Source organism: Protomyctophum parallelum, assembly GCF_964188405.1.
Source record: "Protomyctophum parallelum genome assembly, chromosome: 7".
In the NCBI taxonomy this organism is placed as follows: domain Eukaryota; kingdom Metazoa; phylum Chordata; class Actinopteri; order Myctophiformes; family Myctophidae; genus Protomyctophum; species Protomyctophum parallelum.
The window spans coordinates 41,237,024-41,249,821 of record NC_139705.1 but is presented as its reverse complement, the minus strand read 5'-3'; the positions used below and the strand labels follow the sequence as shown (position 1 = coordinate 41,249,821).

Genomic DNA, 12,798 nt, shown 5'->3' with positions numbered 1-12,798 from the left:
GAAACAAGTCTAGGCGCTAGGGGCTTGGCCCAAAGCCGGTTAATAAAGTATTCAATCAATCAATAAATAGCCTATACTCTTTTCCAAGTGTCTGTTTTCACAACTGAATGACTATACTGAATGAGTACACAAATGAAATGTATTGAACTCATTGATGATTTTTTTTAAACATTTTTCTGTATTGTTTTGGGACCTTTCCGTTACCGATATGGCATTTTCATGGCCGATATGGCCGATTTTATGCTACAGATTAATGATGCATCCCTAATATATGACATTCCTGTTCCGTTTACCTGTACTAAGTTACCGTGCGTTCGTGCTTGCATAACTGTGTCCAACTGTGTTCCCCTTTTTCATGGGCCAATCAGACTACTTTTACACCCTGCCAGGCACTCGTGGGTTTCTATAGCAACAGCCAGGTAAGAGCGCGTTTCTAAAACACACACACACACACACACACACACACACACACACACACAGTGATAATCACTGAGGTCGCGGAGACTATACACTTGCAATTTAGTTGAATTAAAAGAGAGAGAGAGAGAGAGAGAGAGAGAGAGATAAAAGAGAGAGAGAGGATAATTACCAGATAAATTGGATTAATACCAGAAAATCGTTCTCGCCAAAGCTGAAAAAGAAAAGCATGTTCCGATATGATCTCAAACAACCACTACGAACCAAAAAACATTCTCATTACTCCCCATTCCACTTGGCTGGAAGTTTCACCCGAAGTCTGTGAAAAATCACCTACTTCTTCGTTGACAAGATTGCCTCTATTAGAGCTTACATTTCACTCCCGCCCCCTTTGATCCGTACAGATCAGCCATTGCTCTGCTGTCTTTAATCAATCTTTAATCAGTTCTTCCTCCAATTCTTAAAAATATTTGTCTCTCAACTATCCTGTTCCACTGATAGCGTCCCACCTCGCCCCTTCAAAGACGTATGTAATTGATGTAATACAAGCTGTAATTGTAAATTACATCTTAATTGCTTCAGGCGTTGTTCTAGCCTATTTTAAATTTGCAGTGCTGGAACCTTAATCTTAAAAATAATCTAAACAGCTCTTTTTTCCTCTTACTTTAGGCCTATTCCTAAGAAGGTTCTTACTTCACGTCTAGAATGCGGTATGTTGGTATAAAAGGTAAAAACGTAGAGTGGTTCAGATCCTGTTTAACTGAAATATCTTCCTCAGTAAGCTTTAGTGACTATGCACCCCGATGTTAATTTATCTGGCCCTCTTTATCACAGTATCTTCTCCCCCTTGGATCTTTATTTTTAAACATGGCATTTCTTATCATTTTTATGCAGATTAGATTAGATTAGATTAGACGTTATGTCCCAGAGGCATATTCAGTTTCACAGCCTATCCAATTCAGTCGTACCGAAAGAAGACTATGAAACTAACTACTCAACATCATTTCTAGATTGTGTTATTGATACTTTTACTTAAGTAGTATTTCCACCACTGCCTGAGTTATAGTCCACTCTTGGTTAATAACTTGGCTATTTTTGGTGTACAATGAGGTATAAATCAGGATTCTAAAAGCACACCTCCTAATGATAGACCCTGCCTTCCCATTTAGCTACAATCTTATGAATTATGGCCAGGTTGTGTGTGTGCTTGTGCGTGCGTGCGTGGGTGTTCGAGAGACCTGAAGACGACAGACCCGAGATTATATATAATGTGTGTGTGTGTGTGTGTGTGTGTGTGTGTGTGTGTGTGTGTGTGTGACTTTGTACAAAGTCACAATGTACTGTAATGTACAAAGACCCACATGCGAACACATAACACGCACGTGGGCACGCGCACGCACACAGGCATGCACACACACACACACACACACACACACACACACACACACACACACACACACACACATGTCCCCAATCTGTCCCTTCCCTGTCCAATCTGTGTCCCTCACCCGCCCACCCTCTCTCTCTCTCTTTCTCTCCCCTTCTCCCTCCCTCCCCTCGGGGCTGTGGTGTCTGGTTCTTTAGTGGTCTTTCAGACAGCAGTCTATTCCCTGCAGGCTTCTAAACAGAGACACTGGGAAAGAGGGTTTCATGTGATCTCTCTAGCTTAATGGCACAGCAACAACGCCCCATACCGCCCCCAATTCTCCTTGGCACCGCCCATGCCACCAGCCTGCCTCCCTAAACACAACGCATTCAGATCTACAAGCTAGTGATCTACAAGCTTAAAACTTAAAGCTTAACATGTTTGACATGCCAAGCTCCCCTGTCACGTCACTTTTTAATGTTCTTTGTAGACCTTTCCTGCATCACAGCCCATAGGATTTACAATGAAATGTGGACATTGTGCTCACTCCCAACTTGTAATAGGTAAAAAGTCTAAAAACCTTAAAAACAAAACAAAAAAAACATTAAGAACAAGGCAGGCAAGGCACCACCGCACCAGTAAAAGTACAGAAGTATTGGCATCAAAATATACCAAAAGTGAAAGTGGCCTACTCATTATACACTATGCAGATTGTCCCTTTTCACAAGTATCATTATGTCTAAAATGGTATCTCTCCCGGCTTTCCAATTAGCCCTTCACTAAATACCACCCCAAAAGGTGATTGGCCAATGCCAATCTAAATAGTTTAGCAACGGTTGCTATGCAGGTCAAGCTTTCTTCGCTGCTAACGTGCCTATTGGACAAGGATGGGTTGGGGAGGGACTTAGTGAAGGGCTAATTGTCTAAATAAAGGACATTAATGCTTGTGTAACCTCTGTGCTTTCTCAGGGAGAGGTGAGGAATTATTATAGTGTCTGTCATAGACACCATTGTCCTGACATTGGATGTCATTAAGACATTCATTGAGAGTGTATTATAACCGTTCAATGGTGACACTCAATGGCACACAATGGCTCTCACCTTTCACCAAGGTGAAAATAAATTAAGTGAAAACTTGATTGATTACACAGACACTGAATGCCATGGATGAGTTATTGTCCGGACTCCGAGTCCAAAGATTCCATTTAATAGAGATAAATCTATACCGGGTAATCTATGGATAATGTGCAAATTCCCAGTGGAGACAAACAACGATTTGTCTCATGCAGTTATGCTTAGCCTGAATCATGGACATGGGCTGAACCAACACAGAACACCACACTCACTCAAGTGGCAAAATATCTCAGATATTTATCGAGATGAAACACTTCACAATATCTTTTGAGACACAAATTTGTCACTGTATGAACCACCACTGCTGTGTGTGTGTGTGTGTGTGTGTGTGTGTGTGTGGGGGGGGGGGGGGGGGGGGGGGGGGTTAGATGATTCAATACAAATACAGAAATATATGAAGGCATGTCAAATGTCAATACAAGTTTTTTTCTTTTTTTATGTATTTAGTGCCATGGTGTCAGTTTCTTTTCTCTTTGCCACTGCCCTTTACTGGTATTTTTAACATCTTCTTGCCATTTCTTTCTCTTATTTTATATCTTTCTTATAGTCACTTATCTAATACATATTCATAATTGTTTCATAATTGTATACTTTTATGTTTGCACTTTGAATTGCCTCGAAATGTGCTAATAAACTTGTTTTGCCTTGGTGACGACAGTAGGCCCACCTCATTCCTCCTATATCTGTCATCAAAGAGCGTCTAGTGCTTATTCTTTTTCACTTTCTCCTCCTGTCATATCTCCCTCCTCCATTCTACTCTCTTGTCTCGTCTCCCTCAATCCCTCCCTCATGCTTCATTCGACTATCCCCCCCCCCTCCCCCAGCCCCCACCCTTTCTCTCTCTCTCTCTCACACACCCAACAGTGTTTTGGAGCTGTCAGTGGATCAGAGCCGACTATATGTGGTCTGTCTCTGCTTGATAAGACTTCTCAACCATGTCAGCGGTGAAACAGTCCAGTGATGTGCTGTGGGGGGCTTTGTGACGCATTGGCCCCTGGGGCCCATGGTCTCACCAGCCAGTTCCACTGGGAGAAGCTGCAATATACCTGTTCAGGAAACATCCCTACAGCCGGTACGACTCCTTGCAGTGATGCAAATAGCCTGCATCCTGCATCCTTAGACTCACTAAATTGAGAAAGGACGCACTCATGTCACCCTCTGGGGGTCCTGGGATGCAATACTGTACTCTAACGTTGTTGAAGTAGAACTCATAAGATGTCCCTGGGACCCATCTAAATGACCACCCGGGTCCTGGGTCCCATTACATTGAAAACCTATTTACATCAGTGCCTTGTGCAATATACAGTACTGTCTCCACCATGAACCAAACAGCATTCCTACAGCTGGTAGGACATGTGCAATACTGATGAAATAACATCTCCAAAGCCGCTAGGTCATATTTTCTGGCTCCTTCATGCATGTAAGATGAAACAATAAACAGCGGCCATCAACAAACACAAGGATCTCTGTCCAACGTGCTTCCATGTTGTAGTGAGCAGTGATTCTCAGTCTTTTCAAAGTGAAGGTCAAGGACCCACAGTTGTAGTCGACTACTTGGTTCCATTTGTACACTTAGGAACTGAGTTCCTAACATTTATTCACTCTCTGGTCAATCATTCGGCTGGAGGGACCATTACTGCATCAGTAATGGTCATTATGAGCTTGTAGATCTGCTCGATTTATAGTATGTGGCCGAGTGACGAGTTAAACTACATTTAATGCCTCAACTTCTACATCCCTATGCTTGTCAAGATGGGGGTCCCCAGTTCAAATGTGATTATTTTTTGGGGGGTGTTGTGTCACAGCCTTAAAAGGTTGAGAACGAGTGATAACAGTACAGCATGGGATGCTGGAAGACTTACGAGAGCGTCCTCTCTACCCGTCCTCCCGCAGCGCCAATGATCTCTCCCAACGTGCAGAAGGTCTGACCCAGGAACTGGATGGGAGACAAAAGAGACACAATAGACTCTATTCAAAAATAGTCACAATCTAGACACAATAGACTAGACACAGCAGAGTTATGGACACAGACATGGACACAACACACTCAACAGAGACATGCTCATGGATCTAAAACAATTAAAATGGGGTTCAGGACTTTAAATAGGTTGTCAGGAAACACACCTGCACCCAGTGATTGGGGCCAAATTGGGCCAAACCAACTCCTTGTCTGTGAACAAGACTTTTGTGTCAGAGAGGGACACTGGACTTTGAAAAGACTTTGAAAAGCAAAGTTCTACAAGCCTAAATTCATTGAAAATGTACGTAATGTATTTTGTGCCGACTTTCTAAACAGATGTAACATGTAGTAGATCATGTGTAGATCACCTATTATTTTATTCTGTCTGGTGGGAGGGGCCATGGGGTGTGTGTCTAGCTGTTGCCAGACCTACCAGACAGGCACGGCCATTTTCCGCTGTCTGCCGGCGTCTTTTACGGGTTTTTAGACAGCTGGTGGACGAAGAAGCTCCACCCACGCGGGTGACTGCTGTGGGGGCAAGCTGGCCGACACACCTGCCGGCCATCAACTCTTCAGCCCTGACAGTATTTAAACCCTTCACTCCACTCATCGCCAGATCATTGTACAACCTTTCATGAACCCAGCTCTCCTGTTCACCCGCCTGCTTGTTGTCTGCCTGCCACCTGCCCTGCCTGCTCTTCTCAGCATTCATGTTTGTTTTATGCTACCTTCCCATTCACTTATTGTGAATAAATACCTTAACTTGGTTCCTGTGTTTGGCTCTGCTTTTGGGTTCAACTTTCTGCAAACCATGACAGTCACATTGTAACTCGCTCCAGTGATTGGTTAGGCCTTCTGGCTCCTTTTGCCAACTCTGAGCTGGGAAAGGCTGCTTTCAGTATTGGTGCACCCAACACGAACTGAAAACCCTAGCATAATTTTAGGAACATACTTAATAATCGTGCATTACCTGTATGTAACTGATTGTTGTCAACATTTAACCGCTTTAAATTGTTTGTTCTTAATTTGTTCATTGTTTTCTTTGTTCTTGTGTTGTTGTATCATTGTTGTTTGTGTAATCTCTGTTCTATTAAAAAACATTGGCATATAGTTAGTACAGACCCACAAGTAGGTAATGTATTCAAAGATCCCCCAAGGGTGGTAAACAAACGTCCCCCAAATTTGAGAAATGTATTGGTTAAATCAGATCTACCTCCCTTAAGAAAAGGTACTTTTCTAGATGTCCCAGATGGGAACTATAGATGTGGAGCCTGCACACAGTGCAATTTCACTACGAAGTGCACCACATATAACCATCCTCACACAGGGAAGAAAATAAAAATTAGAGGGATCATTACCTGTAACCAAAACAATGTTGTGTATCTAATATCATGTCCCTGTGGTCTCGCCTATGTAGGAAAGACCACCAGAGCTCTCAAGACCAGGATTGCTGAACACCGGAGCAACATACGCACCAGGGATCAACGCAGTCCAGTGGCCTTACACTTTGCTGAAGCAAACCATAGTGTCTCCTCCCTGAGATACATTGGTATAGAGCATGTAAAAACCCCAAGAAGGGGAGGTAACATAAATAACCTCTTATTAAGAAGAGAAAGTTACCACATTCATACTCTTCAAACCATGATGCCGAGGGGCCTAAACCAAGAAGACGAAATTAGACATTTCCTGTAGAAACCCCTTTGTTTGGAGTGAAGCTCTGCTTCTCCATTTTAATTTAAAAATTTAAAAAGTAAAAAGTAAAAAATATGGTTCAAAATTATACTGTCCTAAGCTTTAAAAAAGTGGCCTCCTGCGTTGAATAAATCCAACCTGGTGCATATGTTGTTGTTTTCATGCATTTCTTTTTTGGTGTGTACTTTATATATATATAGTTTTGGTGTCTTTATGTAGTTAATTTGGTAGTGTTCTTGATTGTTCTTTATGTATCTGCATCAGTATTTTCCTGTTTTTCAGTTTTTTGCAAAGTTTTACCCTACAAAAGGAGAACAATGCAACAAATAGAAATAACATTGGAAATGGAAATTTAAGCCCACAGACCTAGTACAGGACATGTGGGACCTTTATTTGATGTACCGATAATTTGAATATAGACATACATGTATGTTTTTTTTTAAATTGGTTTTTAAATGTTTTTAACTAGTGCACTAAATCTTCTGAACAGACTATATTCACATCAATATGTCTGGGTCCCCACCCACTCACTCAGGGTTGATGAGTCACACCTGTAGTGATGGGAGGGGCACCAAAATGTGGTGTTTTTGATTGGGTAATGGGGGCACTCCCTTATTATAAATGTACAAACTTGTGTGTATGTTCACATGACCTGATGAAGCTCTAACAGATCGAAACGTTGTCAGTATTTAAATAAAGAACGTCTTGCTAGTACCTATGGTGTGCGGGCTCCATCCAATTCACTTATGTTTGTGTAATCTCAACATCATTGAAAATGAGGGTCTCCCTCAATTGATTTCTCAGATAATTTAAATAAAGGTTGAATGAAACGCTAAGGTATATTAATGACATAGTGTTGAAAATGAGTGGTAATATAAATGCATGGTCTAAGAGGTCACATAATAACCTCACCCAAGACAGGGGTGTGTGTGTGTGTGTGTGTGTGTGTGTGTGTGTGTGTGTGTGTGTGTGTGTGTGTGTATGTGCGTGCGCGACTGCGCGTGTGTGTGTGTGTGCATGGCTAGCATACAAAGTTGTGCATGCTATATTATTTGTAATATGTCATTTCAAACAACATCTGCTCCATCTTTGAAGTTGAACTTCTGAAAGATGTTTTACCTGAACAAGTGACAAAACGCAGACAGATAAAAAATAAGTGACAATGCGCCACATTAATGAATTCCCCCACAGCTGGCTGGCAGCTGGCATCGCTTTGCCCTTTGATGAAAATGTGACCAAACTGTCAGAATGAAAATAACAACATAAAAGGCACACAACAACGCAACAATTCCCCACTGTGAGCAATGGAAGCATGCGTTTCAAACTAGTGAATTTAAGGCTGCAATTTCGAACAAATCTTAAAGAATAAAATGTTATTTCAACCAATCTGTATGTAGTCAGGGAATACTATCAACACCTTTACCAATGTGTTTGTAAAGGTGTCTAACATAATTATGACATATCCCACATTGGTTTCTATTCAACCACCCTAGGGGAATGTTTGACAGCTGCTGAAAGTTAACCATCAACAACCAATATACTGTATAAGGCAAAATGTTCTACATTTTATTATGCTTTAAGTAGCATGTGACATCCGGCACCCCAGAGCTTCTATTTTGAAGGAATCCCGGCACTGATTGTGTTGTGTCTGCAATCAGATAGGGCTTTTCTGTTTAGATGTATGGACTGTCAAGGCCAGAAAAGTAGTTTGTTGACACTCATTAGGCGTCCCCGCATAACTTCCGGGTATGATGATGATGTCCGTGCATACCCTCTATTGGTTGTTGATGGTAGTATGGTTTCAGCAGCTATAAAAAATTCCCCTAGGGTGGTTGAATATAAAGTTGTGGGGTATGTTAGTATAGACACCCTTACAAAGACAAAGACATTTCTTGGTAAGAAATGTATTCAAAGATTTTATTAATATCCCCTGACTAATGGTATAGAGATAATCCTATATTAATTAGTACATCTGCAATGGTTGGAGATGGTCTCCCTACTCTGGTTGACAAAATAGCCCTGCCGGAAGATACTGTATACACTGACACGAAACAAGACAGGAACGCCCAAAAACGTCACAGCCGGTTTTTTAACAAGACAGGAACGCCCAAAAACATCACATCCGGTGTTTTACCCCGGGCAGAATTTTCTATGGCTGCCAATGCAACTTTTTCCAATCCTTAATCACATACGGCAAACACCTATGCCGATAATATCTAACTTGCGGAGGTAACGTGCCTTGTCCGCGGGCAACAGATCTTTCAACGTATGGCATTGCAAATACGTTAGATAATCGCTACTCTGCGCAATATTGTTTTGAAAATGCCGCAAATTGCATTGCAGTGAACGAGAGCAAATCACAAATCACAAATCTTACCCCGGGGGGTGGGCGGAGCCACGGAGTCGCAGCTGACGCCCCTCCCTCCGCTCTGATGACGCGTTGTTATGTCAATGTATGAAGCAAATGATCTTGCCTAGACAAGCAGGTATTATTCCCTCTTGCCTGAGTGGTAGATGTTTGGTCTACCATGCAAATAGCAGGTGTCTAACTTGCAATGCAGTCAGGGATTTCTTCTGCCGTCATTATCCCATTTTAGGCGGGAACCCGTTTTGGTTTTTCAAAAATAGCAGATCTACAAGCTCATAGCACGCCACTGAGTGGTGCGCTACGAGCTTGTAGGTCTGCTATTTTTGAAAAATCGAAGAACGACTGACATGAAGAAGACATTTTTAAAGAATCTGATCTCAGGTCAAGATGAAAACTGTCAGGATGTAGAAGACATTTTTTTAATCTGATCTCAGGTCCGAATGGGTCAATGAGTGTACATAATGCAGGCTACTTACCTTCTGCTCTCTCACATGATGTGACCAGCATGAGGATAAAAGAGAATACACCATCAGCAAATCACCCTTTCATTCTGTTCCATTTGAATACTCTCTAGAGACCAGCGGATGGCGGATTTAGCCGTGGATGCCGCGGTTAACCACAGTTTAGGGTCGGTTTAGGGTCAATGGAATATATTATTAATTAATATCGGATAAACCGTAGGTGAAATAATGCTGGAAATAAATTAATGGCATCCATCTATATTCCTTAGGCTTATAATATAGTTTTTAAAAGGCACAAAATATCGGCGTGCGACGTGCGTGCGTTAGTAGTATTTTAACATTTTCATCAGGCACAAATCAGACGCCTATATTGGCTAAGGAAGGACCAATATAGGTCTGCTAGCTGCTAGGCTAACAGGCAGCTGAGAGTATGAAAGAAACTTACAACTAACTGAAACAGAAGGGAAGAATATAAGTTTGGCGTGGGACTCTGTTCCATGGGACTGCATGGGAGCGAGGGCTGGATATACGTATGCCACATGAAAAGACGTTCGTTGCGATGTGCGAACGTGAATGACTGAACGGACGGCAGCCTTGTTGCCATGGGAATGGGAATATACAACCGTAACTTTGGTGAACTGTCGGCAATGGTGAGTGACACAACTTATAAATAGCCGATCTACAAGCTCACAACGCGTCGCAGAGAGCCAGCGACGCATTGTGAGCTTGTGGATTGGCTATACTACTGTATACAGTATACACTTTTGCTTATTTTTTATAAATATGCACACTCGGATTCGGGTGACAAAATCTCTAATACTCTCAGAGTTAAAGCCTCTCAGGGAACTGTGAGGTCCCTGGAACCCACTTTCAGATCCACTGACAGGCATTTTATTCATGTCAACATCCTATTCATGCCAATATCTTATTCATGCCAACATTTTATTCATGCCAACTCGAGGTGATTGCTAATCGTCGCTGTCAGGCAAAAACCTTGTCCAAAACTGCTACTTTTCAGGAATTGGAAAATTATTACCTGTGTTCAAATGCATCTTAGTTAATACTTTTCATTGGTTCAATATTTATAAAAACCCACAGTCACACTCAACCACTTCCAACCTGGCAGTATTTTGGGTGTGTCAATATAGGCATAGAAGTTCAATAATGTTCATAAATGTTATACATTTTTCAAAAATTGTGAAAATCTACAAGCTTATGCAATGGCTTGTGAGCTTGTAGATCGGCCATTTTCACTACTTTTGCATGACATTATCTATACAACAAAGTATAAAAGGAATTCATTTATATAAAATATATTCACGCTTACGTGTTTAGACATGCTACAGCTTCTGGAGTCTACATTGTACCTGTAAATAGAACATATTATGATTGGTAAGACCGTTGCTAATAAGATGCACTCTCCTAATGCTCTGTCCTTGCATGCATAATCAGGTTTTGTAGTGTTATAGATGGTGCATTTATATAGCACCTTTATCCAAGGTGCTTTACATACTGGTAGATGGTGTATTTATATAACGCTTTCATCCAACGTGCTTTACATAGATTGTGCATTACATTCACCCATTCACACACACATGGCGGAGGAAACCATTAGGGGTTCAGCGTCTTGCTCAAGAACACTTTGACACTACTACACGATTCATACTCCTATTTTAGAGCCGAATAAAAGTCGGTTCGGCTCTGTAGAGCCTACAATCATTTGAGGTTCGGGGGGGGCGGGGACCATCCTAAAGTCGGCTCTAAGGTGCTCCTGAAATTTTCTGACGAGCCAAAATCATTTCGGCACTACAGCGCCGAAACAGCGGTAAAATTGGAGTATGAATCGGCCCTAACTCTGGGAATCGAACTAGGAACCTTCCGGTTCCCAAGCTGCCATTCTACTCCTGAGCCACTGCCGTGTTGTATGGTGTATGCATGGGAAGAGTCCTCTTTGTTTGCGTTTGTTTGAACTAAAATAGTGAACAGTGAGACGTTTTGGGAATATTTCTAATCAACAGAGCAACTATTGAAGGTGGACTGTCTAATAGTTGACGTAAAGGAACTACACAACCCAAACCTCTACTCAACTAATGTTTATGCAAAGCACTAGTTTGAAGGAGTAGTTAGTTAGTTAGTTTAGTTCAGGTTTTTATAGACTGTTTCCATGATATGTTTGCTCACTCTAAAGGAGTGAGCTTGCATAGTAGGTGGAGGCGTTGGTTACAAGTTGTACTCTGTATGCTTCCTCCCCCGCTGTGTCCCCCTTCTTCAGTAAGGCAACCAGGGCCATATCATCCGCATATTTGAACAAATGAAATATATCCTGGTTGACACCGTCCACAATTGACACCGTTTGAGTCACAGTTTGACTGTCGTTGAAACCAGGAACTAGGAAATCACGTGATCGCTATAAAAACAGCTCCCATCCACTTCCATTCTAGATGATTCTTTCACATGTTTATCTGCGCTCCTTTATCTAATTATCAACGATCAGAGGAATGTGAATGTAAATATTCTGTGACTGCAGGTAATGTGTTAACTTTCAGCGCCATTGCCGAAGGTCTTTGTCAATTGAAGCCTAATTTTGATACTGACGCTTAACACCATTGCCGATGATTAATGTCAATTGCGCTTTTATAGTGCATTCGATCAAGCGACCCATAATGCTACTCACGTTAGCCGGTTAGCTAGCTGTGTTGTTAGCACAACACTGGATCGTCCATCTTAGATCGCCGTCGCCATAATAATAATCCATTCTATCCATTTCTTTCGATTGCCTGTATCTCCTATTCCTTGTCCCAGATGGCATTTTTGGTCAAAACAACGTTTCTTTGACAGCACAGATCCGACGATTAATAATAATTTTTCAATAAATGATAGCGCTAAATGTGATGTGTGTGTGTTAGCCAGGCTGCACAACAGTGACACTTGGTTTTGAAAACCAACTAAATGCTATTTCCGTGCTCAGACAGAGGTAGCCAGCCAGCCAGCCAGCCAGCCAGCCAGTCAGCCAGGCACACACAAAGCTACTAAGGAAGTGGTTGCACCACTTAAAAAGAAAGATCAGGCGGTGTTACTTACACGTCAAATCTCAGGTTTTGTTTCTCTTCAAAGTAGAAGTCCAGGAAGAACTTTCGTACAAAGTCCGGGTTTAGAGTGTTGTCAATCACCTCTGTCCTGCCAGACTGTCACCAAACAGATACAAACGGTCACCACACAGATTAGAGGCCTGCGGATGGCGGATTTAGCCGCAGGTAACCGCAGTTTAGGGTGGATTTCATGGGTAAATTAAATATATTATTAATTAATATTGGATAAACCGCGGGTGAAATAATGCAGGAAATAAATTAATGGCATATTATTATAGCTTTAAAACGCCCAAAATATCGGTGTGCGTTAG

At 41.8% G+C, this 12,798-nt stretch overlaps 1 protein-coding gene across 2 annotated transcripts in view; it reads right to left on the bottom strand.

The window, feature by feature from the left end:
• LOC310861626 (copine-9-like) overlaps positions 1-12,798 on the bottom strand; it is a gene marked incomplete at both ends in the record, with an annotated part of 103,764 nt that overhangs the window by 63,661 nt on the left and 27,305 nt on the right. Inside the window, 3 exons of one of the 2 annotated variants that reach the window (XM_083769157.1) lie at positions 4,780-4,853; positions 10,726-10,765; positions 12,480-12,583. In XM_083769157.1, the coding sequence (XP_083625283.1) occupies positions 4,780-4,853; positions 10,726-10,765; positions 12,480-12,583 (218 nt within the window). Of the gene's footprint in view, positions 1-4,779; positions 4,854-10,719; positions 10,766-12,479; positions 12,584-12,798 lie in introns of both variants that reach the window. The other variant, XM_083769156.1, reaches the window with a different exon arrangement.